The sequence below is a fragment of the Myotis nattereri genome (assembly GCF_964212035.1).
Source record: "Myotis nattereri genome assembly, chromosome: 4".
Classification (NCBI taxonomy): Eukaryota; Metazoa; Chordata; class Mammalia; order Chiroptera; family Vespertilionidae; genus Myotis; species Myotis nattereri.
Window position 1 is genome coordinate 15,346,399 of NC_138079.1, and position 18,763 is coordinate 15,365,161.

An 18,763-nucleotide genomic window follows, 5' to 3' on the forward strand; every position below is an offset into this window, starting at 1 on the left:
TAATCAGCCTCACATCAGTATCCCAAAAAAGCATCTTGAGGGTCGCAGAGTTTTGGTCCCTTCCGTTTATGAACACACATTGGCCAGGTGCACATTTCCAGTAAAGACGTGTGTGAGCGCCACCTGATGCTGCCGTCCACACGGACTCGACATGTCTGCGTGAGTCGGAGCCACAGCACATGCTCCCTTTGCCTAGGCTTGCACACTCGCCAGGAGGAATGCGGACGTCTTCCTGAAGTACCTGCACAGGAACAGCGTGAGCATGCCGGGCATGGTGACGCACGTCAAGGCCCCGGAGCAGCAAGTGAAAAGTGAGTCAGCCTGGAGGCGCGCGTGACAGCGAGGGGAGGGGCTGGGCGACATTGCCTGGAAACCCTATCCCGGGCTTCACTTTAAGGTCCATTTCACAGTATTAAAGCTCTGACTCATTATCTTAGCTTAGTAACAAAATATTAAATATACAGATTGGTAATCCTATGTAATAAAAGCCTAATATGCTAAGTGCCCAACTGTTGGTTCGACTGTTCTACCATTTGACCAACCATTCGACCAGTTGCTGTGATGTGCACTGACCATCAGGGGGCAGACGCTCTGACCAGTAGGTTAGCTTGCTGCTGGGGCCAGCCTATTGGGACTGGGCGAGAAGAGCCGGACACACCCTGAACGAATCCATACACCAGGCCGGTTTCAGCCCGATCGCCTCAGGCCAGGCCCAGGGACCTCTAGTTTATTCAATAAAGTTGAAGAATATACACAGGGAGAAAAGGTGTAATATATATTGGCATTGACTGTTTTGTTAAAGTAAGTAAAACTATTATAAATCAGGAAAAAATGCAAACGAGAGTTATCTGCAGGTTTCATTGATGGTATGCTTTCCTCTGCGCTCTCTCAGATATCTTGAATGAACTCTTCCAGCGGGAGAACAGGGTATTGCATTACTGGACCATGAGGAAGAGGCGGCTGGACCAGTGCCAGCAGTACGTGGTCTTTGAACGAAGTGCCAAGCAGGTCAGTCGCCCTGGGCGCCCTGCCCTCCACCCTGTATTCAGACCTCCATTCAGCAGGTTCACAACCACTTGCTAATGATCCAAACAGTCGGGCCTTGTCATGAACAGTTTGTTCCGAAGAGAAACCCCCACAGCCTCATAAGGCGTGTCTCTTGGTCAGTGTGGCCCTCAGCTTGTCTCCGTTGGTTCAGACAGCAAATACAAGTGAGAGAAGATGATTTAAAAATCGTCATGGAATCTAGGCTCTGTGTTTGTGTAAATACTGTGGTGGGTGCCTTTTTCTATCCCTGTATTTATGTGTGCAAGATAAGAGTTCGTTCTTCAGATAAATCGAGCAAAAATGACGTAAGAAATGTGACAGAATGTCTAACAATTCAGTGTAGCCAACCACGTCCCTACACTTGGCTCATGCAGGGTCACCTGGAGGGCACGTGGGAAGTGTCCCCCTCTCTGAAGTCCGTTTGGGTAAAGTACTTCTGCCTGAACGTCAGTCATGGAAGGTCGTTTTAGGTGAAAGCCTGTCGCACCCCTAACTCGGACACAGGATCCCTGTCACTCCTCTTGGGCCTTCATGGCAGCATAAGAACCCACAGGGCCGCTCACATGCTCCAGGTCAGACCCGGACCAAGGCGCCTTCTGAATCCACCTGTCCGCCTACTATGTGCTGTCGCAGGCCAGGCATTTAGTGAACTCTTACAGCCTAAGAAAGACGGTGTCTTCCTCGCACAGGCTTCCTCTTAGGGAGCACGTTTGTTCCCTGTGGGTAAATGTTCGTCTCTCAGTGGGTGGCCTGGTCCCCAGAGGCGGAGGAGCTGGGGGGCGCGGTCCGCGCACCTGGCATCCTGACTTGGCCTGTTCTCGTCTCGGCTGACTGTGCAGGTGTAGTCATCATATTCCCAACAGAGGCGGGAAGCATAATGTCTTTAATGGTTAAATTATGTTTGCTTACCATTGTATTTACAAACAGTTCAGCCATGTTTGAGACTTACGGCAGCCTGGTTTTGTTTCTAATTAGAGATTGTTTCATAATTCTTTCCCACATCTCGTTATTATTTCTCTGTTGAAAGACAAGGTATCACTCCGCTACACAGAACAAAATTGTAAATAATTCCCTTGACAGAGAAATGGTCTTGCTTTTTCCTAAAGCCCAGCTTGTTTGTCAATTATAAAATCACTAAGTTTAGGCCCTGAGCAGTGCCAACCCACAGGCACCGCGGACCTGTCGGGTTCTGTACCGATCGCAGGTGCATAGTAGGTATCCGTGCTTCAGGAGAACCTGTCCTGAGGCCCCTGCTGGATCAGGTCTCAGGATGGTGCCCTGAGGGTCTCTGGGTGGCGCCTCACTGGAGGGTGGTGGAGAGGTGACCGCCCTACCCTTCCCCCAGCATCCTGCCCACCACTGCCCCAGGCTCGCTGCCCCTCCTCCTCAGCCCACCTCTGAAGGCTGACTTTCCCCAGGGCTCAGTTGGGATTTGCTCTTGTTTCTCTCTCTTCTCTTCTCGGTTACTATCTCCCAGCCCTCACCTCCATTTCTGGCGTCCAGACCGGTCCTCCCAGTATCCTCCTTGGCAGAACTGTCCCCCACACCCCCCTCATCTTACAGGGTGTGTGGTTCCTGGTTCCTGTCTTCCCCTCATCGCCCCACCTTCACCCTTCATCAGTCTTGTGGGTGCAAACCTCCCATGCATGTCAGATCTGCCCTTTGCTCCTAGCAGAGCCGTCATGCCATATCCTGTCAAAACCTCTGAACCAGTTTGCTAATTGGTGTTGTTCCTTCCACTCACTCCATCCCTTCCCACACAGCAGCCCCTGCCCTCCACAGCCTCACCCCCAGCCTCTCCCCGTGGGGAACCAGCCCCCTCTCCCTCACTCCAGCCTCTCCCATGGGGGACCAGCCCCCTCTCCCTCACTCCAGCCTCTCCCGTGGGGGACGAGCCCACTCACCCCCAGCCTCTCCCCATGGAGGACCAGCTCCCTCACCCCCAGCTTCTCCCCATGGAGGACCAGCTCCCTCACTCCAGCCTCTCCCCATGGAGGACCAGCTCCCTCACTCCAGCCTCTCCCCATGGAGGACCAGCTCCCTCACTCCAGCCTCTCCCCATGGAGGACCAGCTCCCTCACTCCAGCCTCTCCCCATGGAGGACCAGCTCCTTCACCCCCAGCTTCTCCCCATGGAGGACCAGCTCCCTCACTCCAGCCTCTCCCCATGGAGGACCAGCTCCCTCACTCCAGCCTCTCCCCATGGAGGACCAGCTCCCTCACCCCCAGCTTCTCCCCATGGAGGACCAGCTCCCTCACTCCAGCCTCTCCCCATGGAGGACCAGCTCCCTCACCCCCAGCCTCTCCCCATGGAGGACCAGCTCCTTCACCCCCAGCTTCTCCCCATGGAGGACCAGCTCCTTCACCCCCAGCTTCTCCCCATGGAGGACCAGCTCCCTCACCTCCAGCTTCTCCCCATGGAGGACCAGCTCCCTCACTCCAGCCTCTCCCCATGGAGAACCAGCTCCCTCACCCCCAGCTTCTCCCCATGGAGGACCAGCTCCCTCACTCCAGCCTCTCCCCGTGGAGGACCAGCTCCCTCACTCCAGCCTCTCCCCATGGAGGACCAGCTCCCTCACTCCAGCTTCTCCCCATGGAGGACCAGCTCCTTCACCCCCAGCTTCTCCCCATGGAGGACCAGCTCCATCACCTCCAGCTTCTCCCCATGGAGGACCAGCTCCCTCACTCCAGCCTCTCCCCATGGAGAACCAGCTCCCTCACCCCCAGCTTCTCCCCATGGAGGACCAGCTCCCTCACTCCAGCCTCTCCCCGTGGAGGACCAGCTCCCTCACTCCAGCCTCTCCCCATGGAGGACCAGCTCCCTCACTCCAGCTTCTCCCCATGGAGGACCAGCTCCCTCACTCCAGCCTCTCCCCGTGGAGGACCAGCTCCCTCACTCCAGCCTCTCCCCATGGAGGACCAGCTCCTTCACCCCCAGCTTCTCCCCATGGAGGACCAGCTCCCTCACTCCAGCCTCTCCCCATGGAGGACCAGCTCCCTCACTCCAGCCTCTCCCCGTGGAGGACCAGCTCCCTCACTCCAGCCTCTCTCCATGGAGGACCAGCTCCCTCACCCCCAGCTTCTCCCCATGGAGGACCAGCTCCCTCACTCCAGCCTCTTCCCGTGGAGGACCAGCTCCCTCACTCCAGCCTCTCCCCATTGAGGACCAGCTCCTTCACCCCCAGCTTCTCCCCATGGAGGACCAGCTCCCTCACCCCCAGCTTCTCCCCATGGAGGACCAGCTCCCTCACTCCAGCCTCTCCCCATGGAGGACCAGCTCCCTCACTCCAGCCTCTCCCCGTGGAGGACCAGCTCCCTCACTCCAGCCTCTCCCCATGGAGGACCAGCTCCCTCACCCCCAGCTTCTCCCCATGGAGGACCAGCTCCCTCACTCCAGCCTCTCCCCGTGGAGGACCAGCTCCCTCACTCCAGCCTCTCCCCATGGAGGACCAGCTCCCTCACTCCAGCCTCTCCCCATGGAGGACCAGCTCCCTCACTCTAGCCTCTCCCCATGGAGGACCAGCTCCCTCACCCCCAGCTTCTCCCCATGGAGGACCAGCTCCCTCACTCCAGCCTCTCCCCATGGAGGACCAGCTCCCTCACCCCCAGCCTCTCCCGTGGGGGACCAGCTCCCTCACTCCAGCCTCTCCCCATGGAGGACCAGCTCCCTCACTCCAGCCTCTCCCCATGGAGGACCAGCTCCCTCACCCCCAGCTTCTCCCCATGGAGGACCAGCTCCCTCACTCCAGCCTCTCCCCATGGAGGACCAGCTCCCTCACTCCAGCCTCTCCCCATGGAGGACCAGCTCCCTTACTCCAGCCTCTCCCCATGGAGGACCAGCTCCTTCACCCCCAGCTTCTCCCCATGGAGGACCAGCTTCCTCACTCCAGCCTCTCCCCATGGAGGACCAGCTCCCTCACCCCCAGCCTCTCCCGTGGGGGACCAGCTCCCTCACTCCAGCCTCTCCCCATGGAGGACCAGCTCCCTCACTCCAGCCTCTCCCCATGGAGGACCAGCTCCCTCACCCCCAGCTTCTCCCCATGGAGGACCAGCTCCTTCACCCCCAGCTTCTCCCAATGGAGGACCAGCTCCCTCACTCCAGCCTCTCCCCATGGAGGACCAGCTCCCTCACTCCCAGCCTCTCCCCATGGAGGACCAGCTCCCTCACCCCCAGCCTCTCCCCATGGAGGACCAGCTCCCTCACCCCCAGCCTCTCCCCGTGGGGGGCCAGCTCCCTCACTCCAGCCTCTCCCCGTGGGGGACCAGCCCCCTCACTCCAGCCTCTCCCTGTGGGGGACCAGCTCCCTCAGCTTGGGACCATTGTGTGTACTCCTCCCCCCCTCCCCTCATCCCTCCCGGGCCCATCCCTTTCAGCCTCAGGTCCCAGCGTTGATACCTCCTCTGCTGACTGCCCTCTGAGCAACGCCTCCCACTCCCGCCTTTGTCTTCTGTGTATCTTTCCTCCTCTCTCTCCCCTTCCGGTCGGTCTGCAGCTGCAGGGCCCGAGCTTCTCATTCCCTGGTGCCTCCGTGCACCGACTCCATCGTAGGCACTCGGGACGATTAGCTGTGTGAATGGAGAAACCAAGGGCCTTTGAACAAATGGGCAGAAGTGGCTTTTTGCCTCCATTCAGAGTCCGGTTAACCTTGTTGCCGAGATGGGATAGGACCGGGGGCACACCAAAAGTACATCCCAGCCAGGGAGCTGCATGGTTTTCTTCTTATTTTTCTTCTAAAACGCTGGCAGTGTGCCCAGCAGAGGCAGGGCGTTTCTGTGCCCATACCAGCCGGCAGTGGATGACCTGGGGAGTAGAAGGGCACATGTGACAGCTTCGATCTGTCATGCTTCTTTCCACACACCGCTCGCTCTTTCAGATGTGTGCTTAAATAAGTCTGATTGCACGTCAGGCCTATGAAAACGGCAGGAAAACACTGGCTCCCATCTTAAGCCAGGAAAGAGCAGAGGAGTTAGTCTGTCGTTCTGTGGCAGCCTGAGCCTGCCTGGCCCCTGCTCTCCAGGCGCGGTCGCCGCTCCCGACTGGGCGGGCAGCTGGCGCTCAGGCACAACGCCGAGGCCCCCAAACCAGTGAAGTGGGTGCCCCTCTGGGCACTCCCCGGATCCAGGAACAGGAAGAAAGGGTTAAGTTGTGCTTTGGAAAGCTGGGAGTTTGCATCTGTGCTCCTGTTCTGGTCAGACTCCCCGTGGGGTTGTGAAGTTCCCTTGACATGAACGTCCCACATTTAACAGCGTGAGGGTCTCAGCCCACCCCCCACCCACACCTTCGCAGTGCACGTGGTTCTTTTCTTACGCTTTTATTGTGACTTTAGGTTCCTGGTTATAAGAAACTCTTGACCTTTTCATTGTGACACAGTTACAACTTTCTAGCATGTCAGTCACCCCCCGCCACCTCCCAGTTTTAGAATTACCCTTATTTCAGGAATTGGTCTGTTTTTGAGGGGCTGCTCCCTGATGTGGGCTGGCCGAGGCCTGAGACTTCACATTTAGATGAGATACTGAGGAACTGGGACTGCTCAGCCGTGAACATTTCCCATTCCCTCTCTGTCCAGGCTCTAGAATGGATCCATGACAACGGGGAGTTCTACCTGTCCACGCACACCTCCACGGGCTCGAGCATCCAGCACACCCAGGAGCTGCTGAAGGAGCACGAGGAGTTCCAGATAACCGCCAAGGTGCGTGCAGACCTGCGGTGCGCGCCTGTCAGCGGCCTGCACGTCTGCCGGGGTTTTTCCAGAATCACCTCGAGCAGGGTACTCTGGGTAAATGAGGGAGTTCTCAAATAGATCATTTCAGAAACACACGATGAAGCGAGAAGAGGGTGACCCGCATGGATCGTTGGACATGAGTTTGTGGTACTTCCTATCGCCGTTCACACGGGCCCCTCACTTTCCCCTCATTATCTGTGGCTGCTGGTCCTCTGATTTCTGCAAGTACTTCCTGTCCCCTTCCTTTCCATTTCTCTTCTGAGTTCTTTCCTCGGGCGTTCTGAGTAGTTGCTCTTTTGTGAAGCACTGTTTGGTGTGCCAGCTGGACTTGTTGTGTGCTGTGGGTGTTTTCCTTCCGCCTGAGCTGGTGAAAATTGTTACAGTAGCATTGTGTGCTCAGCCTGTGTTCCAGTAGGTTGTCCGCAGGTTTTATAAAACTGAGGGGGTGGGGGGTGCATTTTCAGTTTTCTCCCAAAAATCAAAATACAATTAAATACACCTTTATGGCTGCTGCAGTATAGGTGAGTACAGGTTAATTTTTAAGCAAATATATAAGAGTCTACACATTGGCCTGCAGAGGCCTCAGAACGCTCTGAGATTCTCAGAGTTTCCTTCTTAACTGGTGGTGTTTTTCCTTCTGTTTTTCAGAGTTTTTGAATATACCTTTATTATAATACCTTCAGAAGTGCTGATATATTTTGATGATACATTTTGACTTTTTAGAAAAAAACTAAAAATTCAGAAGCAGAAAATAGATGATCAACCTAAATAATATTTTTGGTTAAAAAGACGTATCCCTGTAAAGTAAAAAGATTGATTTCGTTGTGTGTGTGACCCTTCACTTGGCTTTGAAGACATATCAGAGAGGTATTTTTTAATCACTTGGGGTGAAGGCAGCTACTTTGTATTATGTTTGTTTGTACTTTTTTGCGTTTTCTGTAACGATTTCGACTCCTCCTCCTATTCTTCCCAGTCTTCTGCTCCCAGCCCACCCTCCCTTCCTGGACCCGAGCTCTAAGTGATGTCCTTTCACGCAGCATCGGGGTGCTGGGAGCCCTGGTCTCTGTTCTGGAGAAGCATCTAGTCTAGTGGAGCCACAGAACCGACCACGGCAGGGCTGGTGAAGGGGCCGGGTGCTCTGTGGGCACCGTGAGCATTGGGGAGGGCAGGCTCAGGCAAGGATAGCCTCACCATGACAGCCAGGCCTTGGGCACCAAGAGGAGAGCCGGCCGGGCCTGCCTCTGCAGGTAAGGACCCACTCTTCCTTCCTCCAGGTACAGCGCACCTCCAGCTGTGAAATCCTCATTTGCATTAGGAGTTGGATAGAAAATTAGTTATTTATGCACGCTACACGACCTTTATTTGTTTCTCTGAGTATCCTTTGGTTGTGAATAAAGGTCTGTAGGAAATACTTAAGATAGCACCGAGCAGTAGATGTGAGTTTGTTGCTTTTCTCTGGCTGAGCGTTTCAGCAGCGCTTCACTCTGCAGGCCGTTCGCACACCCCCAGGGGCGCCGTGCACAGGACAGGGTGAGTGTCCCTTCGGGAGCCGAGGAGCCTGGCAGCTTAGTTCCACCAATGGAGTGTAAGAGGATTTTTCCATTGTTCCTAACTTTCCTTTTCCTCAAATTTGGAGTATGATCATTAGAAGAATGAGCAGTAACAATAACAGGCATTCTTTTTTGCCCCTGTATTTTTTTTCAAGCATCTAAAGCCATAAGTGACATCTGACCTTTCTGTTTTGCAAATATGCAGAAGCTGTTTCTTTCATTGGATGTATTGATGAGAAGAACTGGTCTGTTTTGAAAAACCATCTGTCACTTTTCTTTTCTTAGCAGCTTTTCCCCTTCAGTTTCTGCTTTCCTTTCATTTCATCAGAAAGTGCCTGCTTTGGTGCTTGGAGGTGTCCTTTAGCTTCTCCTGTTGACACTAGGCTACGTCCTTGTACCTTCTGTCACCCTGTCGCATGTCTTCCAAGAAATCGTTTTTCTCCTGTTACTTAGAGAATCCTTCCTGTGACGGCAGCCTTCCAGCCCAGTTGTTGCAGTGATTAGCACTGTAAGGCTGGGTGTCAGTGGACACAAAGCCTCCGTTCATTTCACTGAGACGCAGCTCTGATCATTTGCAATGTAACTCAGCATTTAAAACACACTCTTAGAGTCAGGATCAGCCTATCGGTGTTGCGTGCTGGCTGTGGGTCTGTTCTGTGATGTGTGTAGACATGTACATAAATCTTCCTGAAATTTCTTGCTGTGCTTTGTTCTAATGCATTGTCTGTTTTATCTCCACTTCTCTGTCCCCGGCTCTCAGAACTCGACATAGTTTTCTTAACCCCTCCATGGTTCGTGCCTAAATGGTGGGACAGCACCACTCTTCTGTGCTTTTCAGCAGGTTAACATCTTGGCCCTTGGCAGTGAAATCTGACCGAGGCAACCTAGTTTTTGGAAATCCTGCATTAGCCATATTAATCCTCTGTGATATTAAATTTATTAGTGCTCCTAATTTAATTCCTTTTGGAATTTACGCTTCCATATCAGAAACTTGAACTTCTTATTTGCTTGGTTTATAACTAGGCTTGTCTCACATCTTCAGAAAGGTCTCCTGCTGGCGACAAGCCAGAGGCTGCTTTAGCAGTTCCTCTCCTTTCAGTCCACTCTGCTGGAGTCCATTCTCACAGGATGAAAGCCTTAGAAACTTGCTGACTTTTTCAATAAACAGCTTATGAATTCACAATATTGATTTTTTTTTCACAGAGGTAATTAATGTTCCTTGAATTTTCTTTTTCTTTCTTTCTTTCTTTTTTTTTTTTTGTTAATCCTCACGGGAGGATATTTTTTCCATTGATTTTTTTTTTTTTTTTGGTGGGGGGAGAAAAAGGAAGGTGGGAGGGGCAGAGAGAGAGAGAGAGAGAGAGAGAGGGAAACATTGATGTGAGAGAGACATATCGATTGGTTGCCTCCCATATGTGCCCCGATCTAGGCTGGGGATGGAACTTGCAACCCAGGTATATGCCCTTGACTGGAAATTGAACCTGAGACCCTTCAGTCCACAGGCTGACGCACCAACCACTGAGAAACACTAGCCAGGGCTTATTTTCATATATTTTTGAAGTATATCTATTCATGCTCTTAAGAGTAGCTACCATGCCCATTAAAGTTATAGGCATATACACACTTGCATAAGGAACCTACTATTTTTCTTAGTAAATATTGTGTGACTGTCCTCTATGTGCCAGACACAGGGAGGTGCAGGAGATGTTAGCAAGCAGAACAAGCACCCTGGCCCGTGGCGGTTACCTTCTAACAGAAGAGAGACAGACAGCAGTGTCATCAGTACATTGCGTCCTGCGAGAAGGTGCTGCAGGCCGTCAGAAGCAGCAGCGCAGCGGGGAGGGTGGCTGGGCAGGGCAGGATGTGGAGAAGGTGGTCTTTGGTGGAGCAAGGACTTGCCGGAGCCACGAGGACATCTAGGACAGTGGTCGGCAAACTCATTAGTCAACAGAGCCAAATAGCAACAGTACAACGATTGAAATTTCTTTTGAGAGCCAAATTTTTTAAACTTAAACTATATAGGTAGGTACATTGTTATTAACTTAATTAGGGTACTCCTAAGGCTTAAGAAGAGCCACACTCAAGGGGCCAAAGAGCTGCATGTGGCTCGCGAGCCCGTTTGCCGACCACGGAGGAGGCTAGCACTGCAGGTAGCAGCGCACCTGTGCAGAGAACCAAAGGCAAGAGCCCGCCTGGGGCGGGGTGCTGAGTGCTCACCTGCCCCAGGTTGCGGGTTCATGTGCAGTCTGAGCATCTTTAGCGCTGACTGGGCAGTTGCCTGGTGGCTTCTGGCTCAGAACTTCTATTGGACAGATCAGGATGATCTATCTGGGTTCTGAACTCTGACCTTGCTTTCGGGGATTTAAAAAATCAATTTCCTAAACATTAGTCATAAAGGTTTTCTAGTTAAAGCTCCTCACAGCTGAAGAGTCACTGTACACGTTGGCATTGCCCGTGGGAACATTGAAGGAAGCCCCTTGTGAGAATAAGTGAAATGGATGTGACTAAAGATCGGTTGGAAAGTTGGGGTTGAGTGAAGTACTGCTATTATATAGAACCAATGTTGGATGGTTATCCTTAACTTTACACGAAGTCAGAAACGTAATGGTTAACCTAATGAAAGATCTTTCCTAGGCCCATATACAAGGAAATGACTTTTTTAAAGGGAGTTCTAAAACAGGGAACAAAGTCTGAAATCCCCCTGTAGAGAAGGCCAGTCCCTGACGTGGCTTTTCCTCCCTGTCTCCCGGAAGTGAAACCAACATGAACGTGTGAGGCATGTGTCTCCTCCACAGGGATCTTGCGAGCATCTGCCATGCGAGCTCCTGGCCCCAGATGCACAGGCAGCCCGTCTCGGGTGGCTGCTGCCCTCGGGGAGCTTTTGCTCTGACGGGTGCAGAGTAAACATGTGTAAAGCAGGGAAGGTCTTCGTGCCCAACACACTCGCATTCAAGGACAGTCAGAATCCAGAGGGCGTCCCAAGGGAACGCGTGCTTACGCATTTACAGATTTCTGCTGAGCATCCAGCAGATGAAGACGTTGACAGAAAGTCTAGATTGTTTTTTCCACGGGTTTCATAACGCCATTCATTGCCGAAGAGCTGAGGATAGGTAGCTCGTCTAGGTCCAGGGAGACGAATTGGATGGACGTGGGGCGTTCGTCTGAGCTTCTGTCACCAGCACTTTGTTTCCTGTTCAGAGCTGAGCTGTAGGCAGGTTGCCCCAGTTGCTGGTTTCTGCAGTTGGGTTCATTTGCCTCCCAATACTTTCCTGTTGTGTGTGTTTCTTGCAGCAAACCAAAGAGAGGGTGAAGCTGTTGATCCAGCTGGCTGACGGCTTTTGTGAAAAGGGCCATGCCCATGCGGCAGAGATAAAGAAATGTGTCACTGCCGTGGATAAGCGGTACAGAGACTTCTCTCTGCGGATGGAGAAGTACAGGACCTCTTTGGAGAAAGCCCTGGGGATTTCTTCAGATTCCAACAAATCGGTAAATGGCTCTGTGCAAACGGAACCAATCAGGGCGCCCTGCGTGTCCTGCGTGCGCTTCGGGCCGCCGAACTCATCGCTGTCTTATTCCACAGAGTAAGAGTCTTCAGCTGGACATCATCCCAGCCAGCATCCCGGGGCCGGAGGTGAAGCTGCGCGACGCCGCGCACGAGCTTAATGAGGAGAAACGGAAGTCTGCCCGCAGGAAAGAGTAAGCCGGACTTCAGAACCTGCCAGGTCCCTTGAAAAAGGGAAGAGAATGTCGCTGGGACAAACAGGCATCTGTGGGTGCTTTCAGGTTAAATGGCGTTGTGACATCTGCTTGGTCGGAATATGCTTAGTTTCTGCAGCTCAGACTCCACGGCGTGCACTGCCTCCTCGTCACCTGCCTCAGCAGCAGTCGCTCGTTACCCGTCCCTGCACTCCGTCTCGTAGGGGCTGGCACATGGAGTTATTGTCATTTGTCCTCAGTGGACCAGGATGGGAATACTCAGGAGAAGAAGTGACCGACAAGGGGGGTGTTGAAACGTTAGTGAACGGTACTGGATGCTAATAAGACAAAAGATTGCTCTGAGTCCGTGATTCTCAGTCGGGCAGTTTGTGCTCTGGGGACGTTGGCAGCGTGTGGAGGTGTTTTTGGTTGTGGCATCTGGTGGGTGGAGACAGGGAGGCTGCTGAACATCTACAAGGCACGGCACCCGGCAAAGCATTATCCGCCCCGAGTGTCGCGTGCTGAGCTGAGAAACCCCGATCTCTGGGAAGCTCGACAGAATTTGTCCCAAATTGTTTCTTCCTTCGACTTGGTGGCTAGATACTCTCATTCTATCTATTCTCGATTGAATTCTCCAAAATACATGACTGACTAATGATTTCTGAACCACTTTATTATTCCATAAGCCATAGAAGTGGGTAGTGTGTCCTGGCTGTGCACTAACTGTTTGCTCTCTTCCTGTGTTTCAGGTTCATAATGGCTGAGCTAATTCAAACTGAAAAGGCTTATGTCAGGGACCTCCGGGAGTGTATGGATGTAAGTAAGTTTTTTTGCTTGTTTATTTAGATTGTGTATAATCTTGCATTTATTCTTACCTATTAGTAATTCTTAAAATAATCACACTTTTTAGACCCTCTGCCTGCGGACTGAAGGGTCTCAGATTCGATTCTGGTCAAGGGCTCTGAGATTTAAAGTGTCGTAGGCAGCCAGTTTCACGTTGCACCTCTGTGACATTCTGGCTCGATTTCTGCTCATTACGGGCTGATGCAGCGTTAACCCTCTCGCTCCGTGTGTCACATGGCGGCCGGGCCGCTGGGCCCTTTGTATAGAATTCACAGCAGCTGCAGAGAGATGCACCTACTGATGATGATTGGCAAGTAATACTCAGTAGTTCTATGAATATTTGCTGCACCTTGTGGAGTAGCTTAATTCCAAAATTCAAACCTCAGAATAAGTTTAGAGTCAAAAAGTATAGGAAGTGTTCTCAAGTACTATAGCAACTGAGGGGTTTTGTGTGTGTGTGTGTGTGTGTGTGTGTGTGTGTGTTGTTGTTTTTCCAGTTGTTCGTGCTTTCCTAAAAGATTCTATTCTTAAGACATATTCTCGGGTATACATGAACTTGGGTCCAGTCCTACAGAGGCCAGAAATACCGGTGTCTGGAAAGTGTGGTGTCAGTTTTGTCTAACCCCCGTTCCCTCCCGCCAGACCTACCTGTGGGAAATGACCAGCGGAGTGGAGGAGATCCCGCCTGGCATCGTGAGCAAGGAGCTCATCATCTTCGGGAACATGCAGGAGATCTACGAGTTCCACAACAAGTGAGCGGGCTGTCGGGGGAGCCACAGCCAGTTGCCCTGGAGAGCCGGGGGCAGCGCCGACCGTCCCTGACGGACAGTCAAGGTTTCCCACGGCAGCAAGTACAGGTTTCAGCGAAATTCGAATGAAACCTGCCAGGCTTTCTTCAGCAGGACTGACATTCTAAACACAATTTTAATACAGGCTCAACTTTATATTTGTGCTCACTTTTGGTAGAAATGAAGTGCGGAAAACTGTGAAAACTGTTTTCATGAGACCCTAACTCCTCTCGAGCTGTGTCATTGGCTGCTGCATAAGTTACTTCTTAGGGTTAAAAGAAAGAAGAGGTTTCCGATTACAAGCAATGTTCAATCTTTTTATTTATTTATTTATTTTTTAACCCTCACCCGAGGATATTTTTCCATTGGTTTTCAGAGAGACTGGAAGGGAGGGGGGGGAGACAGAAAGAGAGAGGGACATTGATTAGTAGAGGTAGAGGCACGTGCCCTTGACCAGAATCGCATCTGAGACCCTTCAGTCCGCAGGTGGAGGCTCTAACCACTGAGCAAAACTGGCTATGGCAATGTTCGGTCTTTTTGGATAAGAAGGAAGTGGGAATGGATGATGGAACAGATGTGCAGTCTGTCCAGAATGAGATGCACTTTCCACTGGTCAGAGGAGGACACAGGTTCATTTCTAAGAAATTTTTTAAAAGTAGTATAACCTCACCCAGCCGGTGTGGTTCATGGTTGAGCATCGACCTATGAACCAGGAGGTCACGGTTCGATTCCCAGTTGGGGCACATGCCCAGGTGGCAGGCTCGCCAGTATGGGACATGCAGGAGGCAGCTGGTCAGTGAATCTCATCATTGATGTTTCTCTCTCCCTTTCCCTTCCTCTCTGAAATTAATAAAAATATATTTATAAAAAAAGTAGAGAAACATCAGTTGGCTGCCTCCTGTACGGCCCTTACTAGGGATGGAGCCCACAACCCGGGCATGTGCCCTGACCAGGAATCGAACCGGCGACCTCCTGGTGAATGGGTCGATGGACAACCATTGAGCCACACGGGCCAGGGTAAAGGGGTTCTTCTAATTGAATATTTCCATCCCTACATTATGCCCCTAACTACTAAACAGCACTTTCCCGAAAGTGAGCCGCTAGGTTAGAATTTCTATTAGAAAGTGTTTAAATGCTAAACCAGTGAGCTGAATGTCACAGTAACTGATCTGAGTTCAGAGCTGCACGTTCTGCTAAACCTCAAAATCTAGAGGGCACAGATTTTTCACTGCATTTGATTAAAATGATGAAACTCAGGCATTGCCTGAGGTCACGGTATGCTTGGTCTAATTTCTGGCATATTTCAGTACTGAAATGTTTTAAAACATCATCATAGTAGAATAACGTTTTCATTCTCCGCAGCATATTCCTGAAGGAGCTGGAAAAATACGAGCAGTTGCCGGAGGACGTGGGGCATTGCTTTGTTACTTGGGTAATGAAAACTCAGCTTCTTGTTCACTGTTACGAGGTGGCTTTGAGGGAGTTCGGAGGAACATTGTCCATTTCTTTTCTGTCACCGTATTCTACTGGAATCTGCAGACAGAGAAATGGGCTTTGTCTCAGAGAATTACATTCTCCAGCTAGTTACTGATGCAGAATGAGCTTATTATTAGCAGTAGCAGTGATTTAAAAGAGACCGTTTAGTGTGCCAGACCTCTGTGTGGCCCCGGGGATTCCCAGCTAAACATGAGTGCCCAGCCCTGCCAGGATGGGGTGGGGGGGTCTCCCCATCCAGAGGGGGCAGACACATGACCTGTGATCGTGCCATCTAAGCGCACTGCCCGGGTTTCCACACGCCATTGTGGGGGAAGAGAGCACGTGCCCAACCCCAGGGTGCTGGGCCAGGGGAGGCTGCTGGAGGTGTGTTTCTCAGTTTAGTAGATTTATTTATAACATAGGGCTTCTTTCATTTGGGCCTTAAATAGCCTTTGTCCACACCGCTCCTTTGCTTCTTTTCTATATAAAAGTTGATCATATTTTGACTTACTGCCATTCGAAAGTGATGTTCTCATGCTTTTTTGTTTATAGGCAGACAAGTTTCAGATGTACGTCACTTACTGCAAAAATAAGCCTGATTCCACTCAGCTGATATTAGAGCACGCAGGGTCCTACTTTGATGTAAGTCATGGGTTACTGAGGAAACTGAGGTTTCCTAAATTATTTCATAACTTTCATCTGATGGATGGGACAATATTTGCATTTTTATCTATCACGTATATGGTGGGATAGACTTATATTTTCTTCTGTTTTAAAATGCTTCTTCTCAAGCTAAAAATCTGTACAGAATTCAGGCTTTAATATGCGTGTGTGTGTGTGTATGTCATTACTATCTTTATATAATCATAAATGTTTACATGTACAGAAGATGTCAACTATTAAATTAATCTTTTAACCATTTTTATTTCATGTTGTTATTTTCCAAAAGTGGCCTACCAGTAAAATTTTACAAATAGCACTGTAACCACTAGGCCCATTAGGAGTTTTATTAATTATATTCTCATCAGTGTAAACATAGATGTAGCTCATCCTTTTTAAAAAATATATTGCAAGGTGACCATTTAGTACAAAAAGGAAAGCAGTCTCATGCTATAACATGCAGAATGCTTTTTGGGTTTGTAGGATGTAGTCACATGTGTGCTATATAAATTCTGATCGAAAGAAGGGGTGCTTTTGAAGGCATGTATGCTTGTGCGTGGCCAGGTGTGACCATCTGCCCTTCTCTGCAAGTCTGGGGACTGAATACATTCAGCTGCTCTCTTTGAGAGAAGCCCTGCCTGCAGATGACCCTGTGTCCGTGCCATTCTCCTGGCCAGCAATTGCACCTCCCTGCCTTTGTAAATAAGCCTGCTCCCAGCCCAGATGCTTTTCTTCTCAGCCTTTCATAGACCCTATCAGTGGTCGGCAAACTGCGGCTCGGCAAACTGCGGCTCACGAGCCACATGCGGCTCTCTGGCCCCTTGAGTGTGGCTCTTCCACAAGATACCACGTGCGGGCGCGCACGTACAGTGCTATCGAAACTTTGTGGCCCATGCGCAGAAGTCGGTATTTTGTGGAAGAGCCACACTCAAAGGGCCAAAGAGCCGCATGTGGCTCGCGAGCCCCAGTTTGCCGACCACGGACCTAGAGCAGTGGTCGGCAAACTGCAGCTCACGAGCCACATGCGGCTCTTTGGCTCCTTGAGTGTGGCTCTTCCTAAGCCAGTGATGGTGAACCTATGACATGCGTGTCAGAGGTGACACGCGAACTCATTTTTTTGGTTGATTTTTCTTTGTTAAATGGCATTTAAATATATAAAATAAATATCAAAAATATAAATCTTTGTTTTACTATGGTTGCAAATATCAAAAAATTTCTATATGTGACACGGCACCAGAGTTAAGTTAGGGTTTTTCAAAATGCTTACACACCGAGCTCAAAAGGTTCGCCATCACTGTCCTAAGCCTTAGTAGCACCCTAATTAAGTTAATAACAATGTACCTACCTATATAGTTTAAGTTTAAAAAATTTGGCTCAAAAGAAATTTCAATCGTTGTACTGTTGATATTTGGCTCTGTTGACTAATGAGTTTGCCAACCACGGCCCTAGGTCATTGCCGCTAGGAGAAAGCCCACACCGAGCGGCCACATGCGGAGTTAGAATTATATAAGGCTCAAGCATTGAGAGCACGTGGCACGATGAATGTTTGGAATCATAAGGCCATTAGAAAAACAACGCTTTGCCCTAAAAACCTTCAAGGAAACAGGAAATCATGTTTGTCTGACATAGAGATCTCCCAGGTTACTTGCCGTCGTTTTCCTCGTACAGCTGCGCATCTGTCAGGGCTCAGTTAGCTCGCGGTGGCGGCAGAGGTGCTGGGCAGAGAGTGGATATCCACAGAGGGCGTCCCCTCCGCAGAGAGGGGTGCAAACAGCAAGGACTTTATTGCATGGAAACGGCTGAAATGCACAGGAAGAATCAGTCGTGGCATCAGATATGCCACTGACCAGGGAGCTGGGTCCTGCTTTCCCCCCAACTCTCTGCCCCCTCCCATCCAAAATTTATAAGTAAAGAAACTTTAGAAAAGGGAATACTTTGATTTCAGCAGGATTAAATCTTGTGAGGTATTATGAAAGACTCCTGTGATCTTGTAACCATGTTTGAATCGTATAATACGATGATAGGTAATAAGGATGCCAACAAAAATTGGAGATGCATTTCTGAAAATGTTATTAGAACCAGGAGTGTTAAATACTACTAAGCATTCCCAGCGCGTTGTGGTGCGCTCCGCTCAGGCGTGCGGGGGGTGAGCCCGGATATGTGGCGGCGTGGATTGGCCTCCAAAGCGTGGGCTGGAAGCAGCTGGCATCTATAGAGACACGTGCTGCATGAGTCCCTTTATGTGAACCTCCAGGACATGCACAATCCATCTGTGGTGATAGGAATCGGAGCAGGGTTGCCTCTGGTGGCGGTGGGAGCACGGGCGGGGGAGCAGAGTGGAAGGGGCGAGAGGACTTCGTGATGGGGAATGTCCCGTATCTTAGTTTGGGAGTTGCTTATAAGTGGTCAGAACATTGGTCGGAACTCACCGACCTGCCCTTAAGATTTTGAATCTTAACTGTATGTGAAGGAAATCCTTTAGATGCGCAAACGTGTGTATCATCGTTACATCCCAAAGCCCACGTTTTAAACCATGGCAAATTGAAAAGAGACCTTGGAAACTACATTTATGATCTGGAAGCCAGAGGAGGAGTTGTCAGTTTTTAATTTAATCTGCTAGATGCCTGAGGAGCAAGTCATTTGGTGATTCGTGCGGCCAGCACTTATCAGGGCTCCTCTGGTCTGCTTTTTCTGGCGAGCCGGATCCCAATGACAAACAGATGGAGGGCACAGCGATGTGGTGGCTTTTACGTCCATTTTGCAGCGTGGCCTTCCGGATGACAGCCGTTCTTGATAAATTCAGAGAACGCTGAGAACTGAGAAAAGGCAGCCACAGCAGATTGGTGTGGGAATTCTGGGCTAAAGCAGCTGAGTCGTGAGCAGAATAGGGGAGCAGAATTCCTTGACGGTGTGTAGCCTTGTTAGTGGGGGAGAAGGAAGCGTCTGTGGGGAGGGCTGTGGTCGGTGACTCGGGCACATGT

General features: G+C 50.7%; 1 protein-coding gene across 1 annotated transcript in view; it reads left to right on the top strand.

Moving 5' to 3' along the window:
* Positions 1-18,763, top strand: part of TRIO (trio Rho guanine nucleotide exchange factor) — a 190,669-nt gene that overhangs the window by 73,427 nt on the left and 98,479 nt on the right. The window contains exons 16-24 of the mRNA XM_081090545.1: positions 197-311; positions 893-1,008; positions 6,614-6,736; positions 11,611-11,805; positions 11,900-12,015; positions 12,765-12,831; positions 13,501-13,610; positions 15,009-15,078; positions 15,675-15,764. Coding sequence (XP_080946671.1) covers positions 197-311; positions 893-1,008; positions 6,614-6,736; positions 11,611-11,805; positions 11,900-12,015; positions 12,765-12,831; positions 13,501-13,610; positions 15,009-15,078; positions 15,675-15,764 — 1,002 coding nt within the window. The remainder of the gene's footprint in view (positions 1-196; positions 312-892; positions 1,009-6,613; positions 6,737-11,610; positions 11,806-11,899; positions 12,016-12,764; positions 12,832-13,500; positions 13,611-15,008; positions 15,079-15,674; positions 15,765-18,763) is intronic.